At 44.6% G+C, this 19,714-nt stretch overlaps 1 protein-coding gene across 1 annotated transcript; it reads left to right on the forward strand.

Annotated features, from left to right (window-relative positions):
* The first annotated feature begins 15,238 nt into the window (after nt 1–15,238).
* On the forward strand, nt 15,239–19,269 carry LOC146642920 (uncharacterized). Its single transcript, XM_085399330.1, has 5 exons — nt 15,239–15,696; nt 17,568–17,689; nt 17,994–18,152; nt 18,476–18,571; nt 18,982–19,269. Exons 2-5 carry the CDS (start codon nt 17,579–17,581, stop codon nt 19,267–19,269), a joined length of 654 nt encoding a protein of 217 aa, XP_085255456.1. The 5' UTR covers nt 15,239–15,696; nt 17,568–17,578.
* The last annotated feature ends 445 nt before the right edge of the window (nt 19,270–19,714 follow it).

The raw sequence follows: 19,714 nt of genomic DNA on the forward strand, positions 1-19,714 counted from the left end.
ATTTCTTGCCTTCTTCATGGAGTTGGGACCATCAGTTGTGTTGTGCAGAAGTCAAGTTGGTGCACAGCCGAAAGCATTATTTGATAGCTATTTGAATTCATATTATACCAAGAACCAATCAGCTAATTAAAGAGAAATGACAGTTTCTCAGTCAATGTGTTCCCCAGTGCAGGAGCTGCTGACACTGTTGGGGATTTATTCAAAACTGAAGGCAAACTGAACCAGCATGGCTACCACAGCATCCTGCAGTGACATGCCGTGGCCGTAGAGTGAGGGCAAAGGGCCAACATCTCTGGGAACTCCTTCACGACTGTTGGAAAATAATTTCAGGTGACAACCTCATGAAGTTCATCGAGGGAGCCAAGAGTGTGCAAAGCAGTAACCAAAGCAAAGGGTGGCTATTTTGAAGGATCTAAATATAAAACATATTTTGAGTTTTTCCCCACATGTTTCTTTACTACAGAATTCCATATGTGTTCATTCATAGTTTTGATGCCTTCAGTGAGAATCTACAATGAAAATGAAAATAAAGTAAAACTTAAGTGAGAAGTTGTGTCCAAACCTTTGAATTGTAATGCAGGTCTATGTTAATCTATATTAGCATTTCTTGTGAAACCAATGCATTAATGTTGGGGCTGTTATATATAAAACTGCTTAGAGACTGGGTTTTAGTGTAAAAACACTGCTATTTTAGATGCCAGTCCAATTAGAAATGTATATTTTTGCTGGTTACCCTTGATGACCTCAGAGGTCTGGGGTAGCAGGCTCAGGAAAGGTTACAGTAACATTGTAACTAGCTAGATTTATCCAGTTTGAAATAATGCATGTCAGTGCTTGTGACATAGGCCTGTGTTAGACAATGTGCTCGTGAGAAAATGGGCAACATGCACAAATAGGCAGAATTTCACATCCCAGGGACAGCAGTGGCAGCACAGACCTCTAGCAGACAAGAAGTCAACAAGCCAGCAGTCACAGGGTTTTGATATGACCGAGAGTAGTGCTTCACATCGTCTCTCACACAACTAAATCACAAGTACTAACATGCAGTCTGTGTGTACTACTGAAATAGCACACAGTAGGTCTCCCTTCTTCCCTAATTGCACAGTCCCAAAGGCATGTTTATGTAAGGCTTCTTCTGTATTTCCTGGTAATATCTGCAGTGGCACAGCTCTCGAATGCTCAACACTGTTTTTCCCATGCAGGAAACACCTTATTTTCATGTAGCACATAGTTCCTCTTCTAGGCTGTGCTGTTTCTCTCTGTAACCACAGAATATTTAATAACTGCACCCTGGGCTGTGTCCCGAGAGGGATGCTATTCATTACTCAGCTCTATCACAGAATGTTACCTTAACAACAAAGAGCAGTCATGAATGCCATCTGAATAGCTCAGCAGCTGGCTGGGCTAGAGTGAAGCAGTCAACATAGGGCTTGAGGATCAAAGAAGAGGTTACTTGATGAGGCTGCCAACTAAGAGCTACAAACCAATACACGCCCACCAAAGGGGCACTGTTTAAATACACAGATTTCAGATTCCTGAAACAAAAGCTGAGTTATTTTGAGCCATGATGACATCTGGAGAAATCGTGGAGGTGGGTTATGAGGGCACCGGCCCAGTCCTCGTAATATAAAACGTGTGGTGGACATTGTCCTTGTACACTACAAAAACCAGCTAGTGCTCGCACACACAAGCACACATCAAGACTCTCCTCACTGTAGTGGGTTGTGTAAGCAGATAATGGCTGAGCCAAAATTGCTCCACTTCAACTCATAATGACACATGCAGTGTGTTTTTGTGCAAGTCAGAGATGAGGTTGAGTAGAATTCCTTATGTAAGCTTGTTGTATCAAACACACACAAGCACACAGTTCATCTTACTGCTGTATTCAGTGAATTCAAGAAGCATCATTTCGTTCCACTTTTTCTTGTAGCATTACATCCAAAAACACCTGTAAAGTATATGAATCCTAATTTCCTCAGTAAAAACTGTAGAGCAGTGTACACGTGCAGAGACAGACACTGTAATTTGAGCCGACCTTAATCTGAATCACAAGTGCTTAATTGAACGGCGCTTAATTAGGACTAATGCATTCAAAGAAAGAAAGTATCCTCCCACAGCATTACACCATCACCCTTGAGTCCAGACTCATCACTAGACCATCCAGGGATTTTCAGGAGTGGCACCCAGCTTGGTCTTCTGCTGCTGCAGTGTATCTGCCTCAAGGTTCAATGTGTTGTTTATCCATAGATACTCTCTTTGCATGCCTTGGTTGTAATGAGTGGTTGATTCTGTTGCCTTCCTATCAGCTCAAACTCAGTCTTCTCTAAATCCAGCATCAAGAATGCATTTTCATCAGAACCGACGCTCACGGCCTATTTTCTCTTTTGTTTACCATCTTTGTAAACCCTGAGGATGTCTGTGTGTCCCTGTAGATCAGCAGTTTCAGATTTTCTGAGGCCAGCCTGTCTTACACCAACAGCTTGTCACATTCAAAGTCACTGCTTCATCACGTCATCTTTATCATGTGTAAGTTGTTACCATTTGACTGTCTGATTAGATACTTACATGAATGAGTGGTGGTGGCTGTTTTCTCCAGCTTCTCTTCTTCCTGATGTTGTTCTAACTTGGTATAGCTAGATCTATCACTAAGGCCTTCTTCCACTGTTTGCCAACCAACAAGCATTGTTCGGTTTGTTAGCCATTGCGAGTTTGTCTGGAAGTCCCACAAGATCTTAACTTGGTCTTTTTTAACCACCATGGGGGGCATATCCCATTTTAACCTCCGCACCTTTAGGCTGTACTCAGCACAGATGTTCCTGTACACTATGCCGGCCACTTGGTTATGCTGGCATCTTGCACCCTGCTGTTATGTGCTGGATTGTCTCAGCAAGCAAGCAATTTATTTATATAGCGCTTTCAGATCAGCCACCAGCTGAGCACAAAGTGCTGTACACTTGACATGCCAAACATGATACATTGAGCATGTTAAAAAAATGAGAAAAATAGTAATAATAATATAAGAGAGGTAAAATATATATATATATATAAAAACACATTTAAAACAATAAAATCAGGGTCAGACTGTGTCATAAGCCAAAGAGTAAAAATGGGTTTTAAGACGTGTTTTAAAAGTGGACAGTGAGGGGCCTCTCTAATGTGCTGGGAAAGATTGTTCCACAGATTAGGAGCAACAATAGAGAAGGCCCTGTCCCCTCTGAGCTTCCTCTTGGACCTGGGTACCTCCAGGAGCAGCTTGTCAGCTGACCTGAGAGACCTGGGGGGTGAGTAAGGATGCAGAAGCTCAGAGAGGTAAGTTGGGGCAAGACCATTTAAACACAAACATGAGAATTTTAAAATGAACTCTAAGATATACAGGCAGCCAATGGAGTGAAGCCAGGACGGGAGTTATTTGCTCTCTTTTACGAGTTCTGGTTAAAAGTCGTGCAGCAGAATTTTGGACCAGCTGCAGACGAGAGAGAAGATGCTGACTAACTCCACAATATAGTGCATTACAGTAATCTACACGACATGAAATAAAAGCATGGATTACCGTTTCAATATGCGGCCTGGATAAAATAGGTCTTATCTTTGCCAAGCGCCTTAGATGATAAAAACTGGACTTGACAGTACCCCTAATTTGACTTTCTAATTTAAAATCACTGTCCATCTTAAAACCCAGGTTTGTAACAACAGATTTAAAATACTCTGCCAGGGGTCCCAAATCAATAGCGGAGGGTCTCAGGGGCATCTTTACTGCACCTGGGGTCTTGCCTGGTGTGATAGACCCCAGCCTCTATGGATCTTGTGCTCAGAGCTTCTTCCTGTGCTGCCATGATTAGTGCCTCTGTGCTGTTATTTAGTTCAGCTTTATTCAGCCACTTCTTCTCCCTGCTGGTGGTACATTGAATATGGGGGCCTGTCCTTCCATAATGCCTCCTTTTGCTCCTATTCTTTTTTCTGGTGTCTTCCGCCTGAGGTATTCACTAAGCGCATTAGTGGTTGTGGCCATCTTCCGATGTACTCATGGATCTTTGTTGTCTCGACCTTTATAGTGGTTCTTACACGGCCTAGTCCATGTGCCCCGTTCTTCAGCTTAGCCTACAGTCTCAGGGTGCTGGATGTTTAACAATGAGTTACTAGTTGTATTGATGTTATTGTAGAAGTTGGGTGTCAAAGAACCCATAGTTCCCACATCCTCTTCATGTAACCCCTTTAACTGAGGCTACATGTGTAGCAGCATTCTAGCAGTCCCCTATTCTCTCCCTTGTCCATGTATGCCATAGCCTTGTTCCCGCTTGGTGTCTTAAGTCAGCTAGCTCTTGCTCTACACGGGTTTGTTCAGTCTTGGCATGATGGTTACAGCTTTGGCGATTCTCATTCTCAGACAGAGTACGAGAATCGCCAGAGTTAGGTAGGTGAGGTACGTTGTCTAGGGCAGAGATCCTGGGCCAAACTGTCATGTACGCTGTGTGAAGCAAGGAAGGATTGGACCCAGGAGGATTCTTAGAACTAAATGAAGACCTCTAGCTGGGATGGAACAGGACCAGACACAGGGTGCTCAATCTGCTTTGGGTGCTGCGACTGGGGATGCGCAGGGCACTTAGCTGCATCCACTGATAGCTGAGGCTGATAAGGAAGACTGGCCACTCTCTCCCTGGGAATAGGAACAGGTGCAGCTGAGCGGCGGAGACCTAGCTGCTCTGAGAACTGGAACAGGGACCAGATGGGCCCTAACCAACCTTACTCCAGGAACTGAAATGGTTGCTGGGAAAAGCTGGACCCAACCTTCCCTGGGAATAGAGACAGGGGACTAGCTGGGCCCTAGCCAGTCTGTCCTGGGGAACTGGAACAGGTTGAGTAATAGGCTCAGGGGTGGACACTGGCAACAGTCTTTGAAGTCACAGGCTGTGGAGCAAAACAGTCCTCAGGATGCAAATCACTGAAAAGGGGCTCAAGAGCAATAGTTGTTGGGAGTGCAGGCTGTGGTGCATAAATAGTGCCATTATAGGCATGTAGACACAGTAAGCTGGGACGTTTTGGTCCTGTAGCATAATCAGTTTTTAAGGTGCAGGCTGGGACACAAACACTTATTGCCAAGGCCTGCACACAGAGAGAATGACCACAAGCAGTGCATGGAGCAACAGGTTTGGATGCATGAAATGTCTGAATAAGCTGGCTTTGGCTCACAGTGAGCAAAATTTGAGTCCGTTAAAAGGTATCAGGTCAGCAATGGCTCACAAGGAGATGGTTGAGAATGAGCGTAACAAACTGGTGACAAAGAAGGCTTATCCTCAAACCTAAGAGTCTTTCATACACAAGAACATTTTGGTAACACACATTGTTCACAAGCATGTCGACTAGACTCACACTGAGGTGTCTAAGCCTTCAAAAACAGTCTTTAAGTTCAGCGAACCAGACACACAGTTCATTTCTTTATTATAATACCGGCCAGCAACACAAAACGTAACCTGATCAGCCGTCTCAGAAACACTTAAAGTCTCTTAGCCAGCTCACAGAGAGCTTACAAGCAGAGACTACTGTCTTCATGTCTTTAACATCGGAACAGAAAACACAGTCTTATTACCAGCCAACTCAGGAACAGTGAACACAGTCTTAATTTTACTCGCGGAGCCTCGTCTCCTCTGGCATGAGGAAGTGGGTGGGTTTGGAGCTCTAATGCCTCCAACGTGCCTGGCAGAAGTATAATTCGCATGTCCCTGCTGGAAACCAGCTTCTCTGTGTGACATCAGTGCTGTGCAGTTTGCAACAGCAATTCGTGGATGAGGACCGCCCTGACCTTGGTTTTTGAGTGCAGGCGAATGATAGTGAAGAGTTTCCCATGTAGACACAACATTTCATTCATAATCACCTTTCAAGAAACTCAGGGACACCTTACAAGCAAATAAACAAAAATCATAGCATAGATAAAATAACAGTGGCAAGACGCCATAGAATTAACATCATAAACTAAAATCAAACAGAAAAGATGTGTTTTAAGAACGGCTTTAAAGATAGGGAAAGTATGGGCAGAAGTGACACTGTGCAAAAAAACAGAGCCATGGAGGTGCGAGATTATGAAGAGGCTTGAAAGTAAGAAGCAGAATTTTAAAATGAATGCGATGTTTTAAAGGAAGCCAGTGAGGCTGTTGAAGGACAGGAGTACTAGAAGGGTTTCTGTTAATGACACAAGCGACTGCATTTTAGACCAAGTCTGTGAAGAAATCTGCATACAAAGACAGAGGGGATAGAATGACAGTAATAAACACGGGTTATAACCAGAGCATGTACAAGAAGAGCAGTACTGTTAGCTGTAAGGGACGGGCACAGCCAACTATTACGTAAGTGGAAATGTGCAGACAGTAATAATATTGATGTGCTCCAAAATTTAAGGAGCTTAAAAAACAACACCTAAATTATTAACCTGGAAGGAAGACGTTTGAAAATTGTCAGTGCACAGCGAGAATCTTTCACTTTTGTCTAAAACGATTTTAGTTTCTACCAGAAGAACCTCTGTTTTGTCCGTGTTTATTAATTTAAGAAGTTTAGCAGACAACCATGATTTAATCTCGCGTAGGCAGTAAGTGAGAGAAGGTGGTGGGAGAGCCTAATTAGGCTTAGTGGACAGACAGAGCTGGGTATTACTAGCATAAGAGTGATAATATATGCCAAATTTCCTAAATATGTCATCAAAGGGTAAAAGATAAATAATAAATAGAAGGGGACCTAAAGGCCTTTTCACAAAGGACGGTGCATGTGCTGCACTGACCGCAGAGCAAAGGAACTTGTAGGCTGCACCCTGCCTACACGTCATTTGTGTGTTCGCTCTAAGTCCACTAGATACACAGGGTCCTTCTATCTTTCTGACTTTGTATCCTCTACAATAGTTTGTGTTGTATTATGTTTAATAAATTAAAACAAACATGTGTTGCTTATTCATGAAGAAGAAAGCTTTGTAACTGTCCCAACTACTGAAATGAAATAAGATAAGATAAGATAGAACTTTATTAATCCCTCGGGTGGGTTCCTCTGGGAAATTCGATTTCCAAAAAAGCACAGCACCGACAGAAGTTACAGAGTTATACACACACACATATATATAAATACAGAGACAAATATAAATAAAATATACGAAGGGGATAAATAGAATAAATAGGAATAAAAATAAAAATACAAGTGAATTGCACATTTCAAGTATTGAGTCTATTGCACCGTTGACTATTTACAAAAGTATTGCACAAAAGGTATTGCACAGTGAGGTGAAGAGGCACTACAGCTTAGTTGTTCCCCCCTGCTTTGTCCTCCTGTTTCCCCTCCCTCTCCCCTCCAGAGAGGAGTTAAACAGTCTGATGGCGTGTGGGACAAAGGAGTTTTTAAGTCTGTTAGTTCTTGTCTTGGGGAGAAGCAACCTGTCACTGAACAGACTCTTCTGGTTGTTTATGGCCGTGTGCAGAGGATGCCCAGCATTGTCCATAATGTCCATCAGTTTCTTTAATGTCCTTTTCTCTGCCACTGTCACCAGAGTGTCCAGCTTCATGCCGACCACAGAGCTAGCCCTCCTGATCAGTTTCTCCAGCCTGGATGAGTCCTTCTTTGCTGTGCTGCTCCCCCAGCACACCACAGCATAGAAAAGTACTCCAGCAACCACCGACTGGTAAAACATCCTCAGGAGCTTCCTGCAGATGTTAAAAGACCTCAGCCTCCTGAGGAAGTACAGTCGGCTTTGGGCTTTTTTATACAGGTGCTCTGTGTTGCATGACCAGTCCAGTTTATTGTCCACCCACAGCCCGAGGTACTTGTACTTGTTGACCACCTCCACCTCCTCCCCCTCTATCTGAACCGGCAGTGGACCTGCTCTAGACCTCCCGAAGTCCACAACCAGTTCCTTAGTCTTTGAGGTGTTGAGTTGCAGGTGGTTTGTGTGACTCCATGCGACAAAGTTCCTCACCAGACTTCTGTACTCCTCTTCCTGATCATCCCAGATACACCCCATGATGGCTGTGTCGTCTGCAAACTTCTGAATGTAATGGGCTTCAGAGCACAGCGCTGCAGGTGCCAGAGCCAGCTGTTAGTAGATATTACTGATCTTACTATTAAAAAAGGTCATACAAATATTACACTGCCCAGTCCAGTGAAGCCGGGGTGGAAAACTGTCAAGTGACTGAAGAATGCAGTTTAAAGTAGACCGATGGGTCTGACCCTTTCCTTCACCAGACCTGATTAGAACAGCATAATATTCAGATTTGGCTGCAGAGAGAGCATCCTTATACTGTCACATCTGTTAGTGACACATCCTCAGACTAGTCTTTGTGCAAAGGTGTTCCAAGCAGTGGCGGTCCTAGCCTGTTTGGCGCTCTGGGCGAGCACTCCCTCTGACGCCCGAGTTATGTTGTGATATGAAACAGAGGGAAAATAATTTGACTTAGATAATATTAAATTGACATCAAAAGATACCAGCTTGAGATCAGATATGGAGAGGTTGAAGGAGTAACACCAGAACAACAGATAATATCAAGAATATGGCTCTTGGAGTAAGTTGGCAAAATGAATCAATTGCTGTAGACCAAAGCTATGATGTAATATAATATTGGATATATTTATATTTTTGTGATATATTTATCATATCACACTATATTTAGTGTGATATGATAAATCTACCCTACCGCCTACTGGTGTTGGCCAGAGGGGCCAACCGTAGCTGCCTCCACCAGTGTGTGAATGTGAGAGTGACTGAATAGTGGCATTGTCATGCGCTTTGGGTGCCTTGAAAAGCGCTATATAAATCCACTCCATTATTATTGTTATTATTAAATTACTTACGAGTTTAATTTGTCAGCAACTTTCTGCCAGCCCTCTCTCCTTGCTTTTGCAGCCTTTGCAGTGTTCCCTTGCGTTCTGATTAAACTCTGAAACTCCTGAAATCCCTCACTCAAGAGTTCTTGCTCTGCTGCCGACAAATACCGAGCCGAGCGCGCTCCTTCCACATTTTCGCCGACCAATCAGAGGGTTGCCGATCAATGTTTCTACTATCGATGCGTAGCCCCTTTTATGACACCCAGTGATGTCACATTACTTCATCTAGCTGTACTAATCGTCAACAGCAGGTGTGTTCGGAGAACCAGATTAGCGAGTTCACGGTTAGCGCGATGATTTGGTCTTGGATGTGTCATTTGATCTTGGATGTAGTAAGCGACGTACGAAGAACGGGCCCCAGGAAGCAGAGTTATAATAATAATGGATTGGATTTTTATAGCGCTTTTCAAGGCACCCAAAGCGCTTTACAATGCCACTATTCAGTCACTCTCACATTCACACACTGGTGGAGGCAAGCTACGGTTGTAGCCACAGCTGCCCTGGGGCAGACTGACAGAAGCGAGCTTTGGCTTTTGTGTTGTTAACATGTTTAATGTTTTGTATTTTCTTCTATTTGATCTCAAAAAGCTCCTAAAACAGTCAGTGATCCCTGTTGACCTCCCTCGGCTTTTATTACCACTAATCATTTATTTAAGCTCAGTTTTTAAAACCTTAGGATGTAACTACAGCCCAGCCCATGCAGCAGTATATGAATGACTAACCTCATATTATGGATGGATTATCTCAGTTGTTCTCCTGAAGTTTGGTCCTTTTACAGCATCCTGCCATGCAATTACATTTGTTCCTGACCACCGAGAACACTCACGTTAACTTTTATCGAGTGGAAAAAAAGTTAGCTTGTTTATATTATGCTAACATAGCTGTGTCGCTAGCGGTCACGTAGCACATCATTATATACCAGCTAGCCAAACTTCAGTGACCCTACAAACGTCACTGCTGTTTAGTTTTCTGTCTTCATTTATGTTGGAAGTGATAACAGAGCTGTACGTTTGAATTTGTTTCCAAAACCCCGCAGTCAGGACATGCTATATTGTATTTAGATAGAAGCTAGCGAGCTAACTCCCTGCTAACTTCTAACTCTGTTAAATGTCATAAATTCCGTTTTCATGGATGCCTGGATGTTAAACTCAATTGTTACACCTGGTAGAGAAGAACGCGGATCATTTTATTAAAGATGAAAGACTTTAGACAGTTTTTCAACTCTCAGTAATGCCATAGTGATCGTTTGATATATGGACCTGCAGCGGAGTTTAGACCCAGACACGGCTAGTGACGTTAGACTGAACAACCGGATAATCATCACCCCTCAACTTTCTCTCTCTTTCTCATCTAAATGAAGTTTCTGCTGGACTAATTCAAGCCTTGAAACAAAGGAGATTAAATATCCATTGCAGACAATAGTGAACAGTGCAGGTAAAAGAAGCAGAAAGTGTGATCAATGTGTGAATTCAGTTTACTTAAAAATAGATTTATGTTTTTTTCTTGATGCAGTTTATGTTAGAGTGGTACAAAAGATGCACTTCTGCATCTTAACCACAGACTGTATGTAAACGATCGATGCAGCCACCCTGACATCACCCATAGGTTTGTGGATTACAGCATTGGCACCTTAAGTTTGGCTCCCACAATTATATGTGATATTAAATGGAATTCCCATGTTTGAAGAGCAAAAAACCAGGTTTGAAGACATTGCTGAAAAATCTGAAGGGTTTCTTTTGAGTTTTGAGTCAGCGCTGCAACATAACTGAGCACGGCACATTAAAAATGCATACTTTATACGTATTTACATATATTTATGTATATGTATATATATATTTATCTGTACAGTGAACTTGAGATGACCACCAACACTGGCATACACATTCACAGTGTGTATCAGTGTCAATATTTACCAATAAACTTAAACAATGAGTTTTAATCAAAGAATCATGTGAGGCAGAGATATTTGTAAGGAGAAAGGATTTCTTCATGTTTTGAGGAAGTGCTGAAGACTGAAGTGACACAACTTCAACTTTATGAATGACACTGATTGATTTTATTATTTTGATATGATGTTGCATTTATTAATGATGGCTGCTGCTCCTGTCTCTTCCATCAGGTGAAGAATGCTGCTCATGCTCGTCCGGCAGGTCCTGCTACTCCTGTCGCATCTCCAGCCGCTCCTGCTCCTCCTTCAGTTCCTGTTGCTCCTGCAGGGACAGGAAAAACGCGTGGGAGCAGCGCCCTCTCGCTAATGTGCGAAAGGGCGCTGCTCCCACATAAAATCTGGGCGCACAAGATTACCCGCTCTGAGCCCTTCCTGCAAGAGTGCGCAACGCCCACGCCACCACACAATCCAGTCCACCTCTCAAACACGCACCAGATTACACCACTCGGAGCTCCTCCTGCACGCACACGAGAGTTGGCCACACCCAGCCACCACTCAATCTGGGGCATCTCTCGCACGTGCACTGAGGAAAGGTCCATAACCTGGTCGGGAGGGGGTATTCAGGAGGTTCAACGCTGGAACATTGAACACTCCAACCTCCTCCTGCACGCACACAAGAGTTGGCCACACCCAGCCACCACTCAATCCGGGCCACCTCTTGCATGCGCACCAGATTACACCACTCCGAGCTCCTCCTGCACGTGTGCGAGAGGGGGCCACACCCAGCCACCACTCAATCCGGGCCACCTCTCACACGTGCACTTAGGAAAGGTCCATAACCTGGTCCGGGAGGAGGGATTCAGGAGGTTCAACGTTCTACAGATGAACCTCACACTCTGAGCTACTCCTGCACACCTCTTGCACATGCACAAGATTACGCCACTTGGAGCTCGTCCTGCAAGATGGCGCCACAACCAGCCACCACTCAATCTGGGCTCATCTCACAAACCCACTGAGGAACGATCCATAACCTGGTCCGGAAGTGGGGGGGAGGAGGCTCAACGTTCCAGCGTTGAACCTCACACTCCTGCACGTGCGCAAGAGAGTGTCACACTGGACAAACTCTTGCACTCGCAACAAGATTACACCCTTCCAAGCCCCTCCTACACGCGCACGAGAGGGGGCCACACCCAGCCACCACTCAATCCGGGCCACCTCTCGCACGCGCACCAGATTATGTCACTCTGAGCTACTCCTGCACAAGATTACCCACTCTGTGCCCTTCCTGCAAGAGTGCGCAACGCCCACGCCACCACGCAATCCAGTCCACCTCTCAAACACGCACCAGATTACACCACTCGGAGCTCCTCCTGCACGCACACGAGAGTTGGCCACACCCAGCCACCACTCAATCTGGGGCATCTCTCGCACGTGCACTGAGGAAAGGTCCATAACCTGGTCGGGAGGGGGTATTCAGGAGGTTCAACGCTGGAACATTGAACACTCCAACCTCCTCCTGCACGCACACGAGAGTTGGCCACACCCAGCCACCACTCAATCCGGGCCACCTCTTGCATGCGCACCAGATTACACCACTCCGAGCTCCTCCTGCACGTGTGCGAGAGGGGGCCACACCCAGCCACCACTCAATCCGGGCCACCTCTCACACATGCACTTAGGAAAGGTCCATAACCTGGTCCGGGAGGAGGGATTCAGGAGGTTCAACGTTCTACAGATGAACCTCACACTCTGAGCTACTCCTACACACCTCTTGCACATGCACAAGATTACGCCACAACCAGCCACCACTCAATCTGGGCCACCTCTCACAAACCCACTGAGGAACGATCCATAACCTGGTCCGGAAGTGGGGGGGAGGAGGCTCAACGTTCCAGCGTTGAACCTCACACTCCTGCACGTGCGCAAGAGAGTGTCACACTGGACAAACTCTTGCACTCGCAACAAGATTACACCCTTCCAAGCCCCTCCTACACGCGCACGAGAGTTGGCCACACCCAGCCACCACTCAATCCGGGCCACCTCTCGCACGCGCACCAGATTATGTCACTCTGAGCTACTCCTGCACAAGATTACCCACTCTGAGCCCTTCCTGCAAGAGTGCGCAACGCCCACGCCACCACGCAATCCAGTCCACCTCTCAAACACGCACCAGATTACACCACTCGGAGCTCCTCCTGCACGCACACGAGAGTTGGCCACACCCAGCCACCACTCAATCTGGGGCATCTCTCGCACGTGCACTGAGGAAAGGTCCATAACCTGGTCGGGAGGGGGTATTCAGGAGGTTCAACGCTGGAACATTGAACACTCCAACCTCCTCCTGCACGCACACGAGAGTTGGCCACACCCAGCCACCACTCAATCCGGGCCACCTCTTGCATGCGCACCAGATTACACCACTCCGAGCTCCTCCTGCACGTGTGCGAGAGGGGGCCACACCCAGCCACCACTCAATCCGGGCCACCTCTCACACATGCACTTAGGAAAGGTCCATAACCTGGTCCGGGAGGAGGGATTCAGGAGGTTCAACGTTCTACAGATGAACCTCACACTCTGAGCTACTCCTACACACCTCTTGCACATGCACAAGATTACGCCACAACCAGCCACCACTCAATCTGGGCCACCTCTCACAAACCCACTGAGGAACGATCCATAACCTGGTCCGGAAGTGGGGGGGAGGAGGCTCAACGTTCCAGCGTTGAACCTCACACTCCTGCACGTGCGCAAGAGAGTGTCACACTGGACAAACTCTTGCACTCGCAACAAGATTACACCCTTCCAAGCCCCTCCTACACGCGCACGAGAGGGGGCCACACCCAGCCACCACTCAATCCGGGCCACCTCTCGCACGCGCACCAGATTATGTCACTCTGAGCTACTCCTGCACAAGATTACCCACTCTGTGCCCTTCCTGCAAGAGTGCGCAACGCCCACGCCACCACGCAATCCAGTCCACCTCTCAAACACGCACCAGATTACACCACTCGGAGCTCCTCCTGCACGCACACGAGAGTTGGCCACACCCAGCCACCACTCAATCTGGGGCATCTCTCGCACGTGCACTGAGGAAAGGTCCATAACCTGGTCGGGAGGGGGTATTCAGGAGGTTCAACGCTGGAACATTGAACACTCCAACCTCCTCCTGCACGCACACGAGAGTTGGCCACACCCAGCCACCACTCAATCCGGGCCACCTCTTGCATGCGCACCAGATTACACCACTCCGAGCTCCTCCTGCACGTGTGCGAGAGGGGGCCACACCCAGCCACCACTCAATCCGGGCCACCTCTCACACGTGCACTTAGGAAAGGTCCATAACCTGGTCCGGGAGGAGGGATTCAGGAGGTTCAACGTTCTACAGATGAACCTCACACTCTGAGCTACTCCTGCACACCTCTTGCACATGCACAAGATTACGCCACTCGGAGCTCGTCCTGCAAGATGGCGCCACAACCAGCCACCACTCAATCTGGGCTCATCTCACAAACCCACTGAGGAACGATCCATAACCTGGTCCGGAAGTGGGGGGGAGGAGGCTCAACGTTCCAGCGTTGAACCTCACACTCCTGCACGTGCGCAAGAGAGTGTCACACTGGACAAACTCTTGCACTCGCAACAAGATTACACCCTTCCAAGCCCCTCCTACACGCGCACGAGAGGGGGCCACACCCAGCCACCACTCAATCCGGGCCACCTCTCGCACGCGCACCAGATTATGTCACTCTGAGCTACTCCTGCACAAGATTACCCACTCTGTGCCCTTCCTGCAAGAGTGCGCAACGCCCACGCCACCACGCAATCCAGTCCACCTCTCAAACACGCACCAGATTACACCACTCGGAGCTCCTCCTGCACGCACACGAGAGTTGGCCACACCCAGCCACCACTCAATCTGGGGCATCTCTCGCACGTGCACTGAGGAAAGGTCCATAACCTGGTCGGGAGGGGGTATTCAGGAGGTTCAACGCTGGAACATTGAACACTCCAACCTCCTCCTGCACGCACACGAGAGTTGGCCACACCCAGCCACCACTCAATCCGGGCCACCTCTTGCATGCGCACCAGATTACACCACTCCGAGCTCCTCCTGCACGTGTGCGAGAGGGGGCCACACCCAGCCACCACTCAATCCGGGCCACCTCTCACACATGCACTTAGGAAAGGTCCATAACCTGGTCCGGGAGGAGGGATTCAGGAGGTTCAACGTTCTACAGATGAACCTCACACTCTGAGCTACTCCTACACACCTCTTGCACATGCACAAGATTACGCCACAACCAGCCACCACTCAATCTGGGCCACCTCTCACAAACCCACTGAGGAACGATCCATAACCTGGTCCGGAAGTGGGGGGGAGGAGGCTCAACGTTCCAGCGTTGAACCTCACACTCCTGCACGTGCGCAAGAGAGTGTCACACTGGACAAACTCTTGCACTCGCAACAAGATTACACCCTTCCAAGCCCCTCCTACACACTGTAAAAACGATAACTAGCAATTGTTGATTTCACTAAAGTTTTTAAATTAAACTGACTTAGAAATAAAACTTTCCATTTACAACCTAAAAAAGCTTGTCTACCCAACAAATTTCTTTCATTGTTGTCCTAACTAAGATTTTCTAGACAGCATAACAAAGATTATCAACTTTTGAGCAGAGTTTCTGAGTCAAGTTGGGAACCAGTGGGAAACCCCGTAGATGACTGGCACATGTGGTCTGAACAAGTTTGAACTAAACCAAACGGACTTTCAACTGAGCTTGAGCAGACCTGAGCTGTGTGATAGTGGTTTACCATGTGTTCTAGACTAAAAACCTCCTAAGAAAATTTGAACCATCGTGGCTAGATTTGGATGTAAAATGCAATTTTTCGACCATTGAGGATTTTCACTTCTGCAGTTTTGGACAGGTGCTGGAGCTGCCGACCATTTACCCTAGCAGGTAAGCTAACTACATGTGTTATTAAGATTTTCTACAAGCGCCTAGGCTGCATCCTCCTGAGGACCCGGGAGGATGGAACTAGTAAAACACTGAAAAAGGCCAACTATAGCATTTTTAAGTTATCTAAGTGACTTAATTGACCCCCCCCCCTTGGCTAGCTATCGAGCTGGTGGGTAACAGACGTCTCCGAAAGCGTCGGAGCACTTTTGCAAATATATGTTGTCTTAATAAACTGAACAGATATTAGCAATTTACACAGCTACATTAACGCCTGAAAATATCTTAAAAGTTTATTTTGTGACCCAGAAAGAGTAATATTAAAACTAATTCCACAGATAGAATTTGCACATGCGCAATAAGGATCGGGGAGTCCGATCCGTAACTTTTTTCTCTCGTTTTTTTTCTACATTATATTGAAATGTTTCAATATTGCAAACATTTTAAGAGATGCTTATTATAAGGAGGACGTATTTCTCGGACGCATTTAGAGGAGTCCACTATGAATTTGGGCAGCCTTCGTCGCGCCGCTGTGTCGTAATCGGGCTACAAGCAGCCTCTGAAGGTTTTAGCTCAGAGAAAGACTTCAGTAGATTCATTGCTGGACATCTCTATAATGACTTTACTGTGAAATGGGAAAATGTTGTATTTTGTTTCTTTCGAAGGCAAAAACAAGAAGATGTTTACTTTATAATAAACTTATTAGTTATCTTAGCTAAATTTTATTTTCACAAATGCAAATACAGTAACAAAAAACCTAATTTTAAACATTACTATAATGATGTTTTATGTTACATAAAATTGATTAGTGGATCACTTAACAAAAAGGCTATGAAAACTATTACCATTTGTAGTAATTACAAATTATTTGAATGTATGTAATTCTTTGTATTACACCCCCTGGCATATGTTAATTTTGTTCTGATTGTATACATGTTCTGTATACTGTTTCTTAATAAAGTTTAATATTTAAAAAAAAAAAAAGGTTTTAGCTCAGAGTAGTGGCCAGCGCAAAAAGTAATGTTTAATGTTAAACACTCTGAAATTCAGACAGACATCACTAAATGACGGTATCTCACACTGGCTTTTTACAGCACTTCTGCCATGGTAAAACTTATTAGCTTATTACCCGTTTTGTAACCAGTTTCAATGTTATCTTTGCATGAAAACGTTATGTTAACCTTGACAACAAACTGGGCCAAGCACGCGTTGTCATGGAGACTCTTTCATGGGTCGGTGTAGGATATGTGCGCCAATTATATGACAGTGATATAAGTAACTTGCATATTGTCTAATATTTGTCTAATATTGTTTTTTCACTTTTTCAATAGTCACCGTTTATCCGGTGCAGCACTGTTACTTTAAAGTAATGTTTAAAGCTGACTTGACAGTTTGTCAGCTGGTGTAAGATTGCCTAATGTACTGTAAGTTAATTGTCACACGCAAATTAAAGTTGTACTTCATGCTCTGTATTATAAGATTGCTACATTTTCAGAGCTTTTTACATAGTGGGGAAGGAGACAATATTAAAGGAATGATTGTGTGTTGCTGATGTATACTGTGTTACAGATAGTATTAATTTTTCTATAGTTATTGCATTTTTTTATCATAGTAACAAAAAAATGTTTGAATTCAAGCTTGCATTTATGTTACATGTCATGTATGTTATCAATCATATACTTGATATAGTAGACAAGTGGTCATATGTAAGTTAATATGATTCCTTACATATTTTTTTCATGATGTCTCTGGTTTTGGCTTGTTGATGCATTCAGCTCCTGCATCTATGGATTCCTTCTGTGTGTTAGATATGGATGTTTTATCCCATTGCAAAAGTGCTTTTGGCAAAATTGACTATGTCTCTTGTGTTTCAGGGGTGGAGTTCATGCAGTGCCGATTTTGCAAATTCACAAGCTCCAGTCAAGAGACTCTTTTGAAACATTTCCGCCTTCATCACGGACAAGGTGCACATTGGCCATGCATTCACACAGACTGTGTATGTGTATTTAAAACACCTGGAGCATTACGATCACACCTCTCAAGGTCACACTCAATAGTAAAAATCCACAAAAATTCCACATTTCAGTGTGAACATAATATATATTTGCATATTGATACTGTTTTTTGTGGAGGGTGTTTCTATTCCTGTGCAAAATGTGTATTCATGAGAGATTTTTGAAGTAGGTTTTGCGGTTGATAACACAGTCAGGCATATAACATGGTGCAGACTGTACAAGGCAGCTACCCAGAAATTTTCTGTGCTGAATAAATGGCAATATTTTGGTTATTGTCTTGTTTAGATATCTGAAGAATTTCATCGGATCACAAGCAAAGACCTCCTGGGGACGTTCAATGCATCCCTGGACAAATTTGTGCCTGGCCTGCTGAAACTATACCGGTCTAAGAAGGGAGCTCTTGGTGAGGAGATGGAAGACATCTTGGATAAACTTGATGAACAGGTAAGTGCTCCTTTACCTGACATTTTTAGAAGAGAGTATACCTTTGTCATAACAGAAAAAAATGTTGGCTTCAGCCAAAACACATCAATGGAAATGAATGTCATCAGTCATTACTTTGTTTTTATTTGGCGGTATTTTATTTAATTTGTAAAAAGAAAGTAAAATTGTTAAAATGGTGTTTTGTTTTTTTAAGTTTTACATGTTGCTGGGCCTGATCTGTATTTTATTTTCATTACTATAAGAGTTCTGATTTTGCATTGTGTGTAGGTACACCACGTTACTATACTAATTTAAATGTCTGTTTTCCACTGAATACTCTTTAGACATCTGACATTGTGTCCCACCAAAAGACAGCAGCACTGAGAGGCCTGCCCATTTTCCTCGGAGAGGATGCAACACAGGTTTTCCTGAAGTGCTTAGTAAGTACAAAAAAGTAATGCAAGAAAAACTAGTTGCTATGAGATGTTTTTAAAAGATGATTTAATCCAAAATGGAAATGTACACTTCCTCAGTGCAGTCCAGATAATTTTATGGTGAGGATTGCAGTTGTCATAACTCTCGCTGCTTTTTTTTCTGCTGAGGAGCACCTGGGCATTGTTAGCGGGTGTTCAACAGCAGAAAATATTTTTGTACAAAACTCATCACAAGGTTGGTTGGTGAAAGATATTGTGCTGTTAATTAAAGGAAAATAAGCTTTTTCTTTTTAAAACCTCCATGAGTCAAATGAGCATCATGGTATAGAGGTTAAAGTTAAGATCTTTAGAAATGTATTTTGTCTTTAATTTTTCTTAGCTTTCAATAATTCATATTTTACTTTTCTTCTCTTCAGGACACTGACATTTTGGAACCAGTGTTGAACGGTGCATCAGTTGCCATCCTCACCATCCTGCAAGATGACGATGCCGATACGTCTGTGCGAGAACAGGCTGTTGTGTTGGAAGGGGACATCGTGCTACATAACATTCCAGACCTCTCTACTGCCTTGGCATACCTCTTTGGCCTTCTGTATGCCCTCAACATTGATTATCCAAAGCAGATGAGTTTACCTTTGAAGCAATTCAGGGCATCTTTTTTGAACTCGGTGGCTCTCGATGCTCACAGCGCACAAGGTCTCTAAAAACAAAGCTTTTGCTGTGACTGTTAACGGGGAAGCCAGACATGAGTTTAACTTGTTCTTAAACATGTTCAAGTGCATTGTAGAGTCATGTAAAAAACAAAACAAAACCCAGTAGTTCAACCCCTTTCCCTCTATATAATCGTTCATTTTACCTGATAGTTCACTGTTCATTGATGGTAACATTTCTAATAACTTTTGACTTCTGTAGTTCATCATAGTGAGCCCATGTAAAATGTCAATGTCTGGGTACAAAGGCAATTGTTTGTTGCACTACCCTATTTAGTGTGCAATAGTTAAGTTAAGCTTTTACAGGACAGTCAGGGTGTGAACGTGAATGACTAAGCTGCTGGACACTTTTCTTTTTTTCTGGACTCTGGAATTTTAATGTCTCTGCTGGGGTGCTCAAAGCACCCTAAAGAAACTGGCAACACGTTTTTTTCTGTTT

The sequence above is a fragment of the Rhamphochromis longiceps genome, linkage group LG23 (genome assembly GCF_057381845.1).
Source record: "Rhamphochromis longiceps isolate RC_006_pf linkage group LG23, R_longiceps_female_GT1.1, whole genome shotgun sequence".
NCBI lineage: Eukaryota > Metazoa > Chordata > Actinopteri > Cichliformes > Cichlidae > Rhamphochromis > Rhamphochromis longiceps.

Coding starts and splice junctions, on each gene's coding strand:
- LOC146642920 (XM_085399330.1), top strand. CDS start 17,579: ATGCAGTGCCGATTTTGCAAATTCACAAGCTCCAGTCAAGAGACTCTT. Junction 17,690..17,993: donor CATGCATTCACACAGACTGT/GTATGTGTATTT, acceptor TGTCTTGTTTAG/ATATCTGAAGAATTTCATCG. Junction 18,572..18,981: donor AGGTTTTCCTGAAGTGCTTA/GTAAGTACAAAA, acceptor TCTTCTCTTCAG/GACACTGACATTTTGGAACC.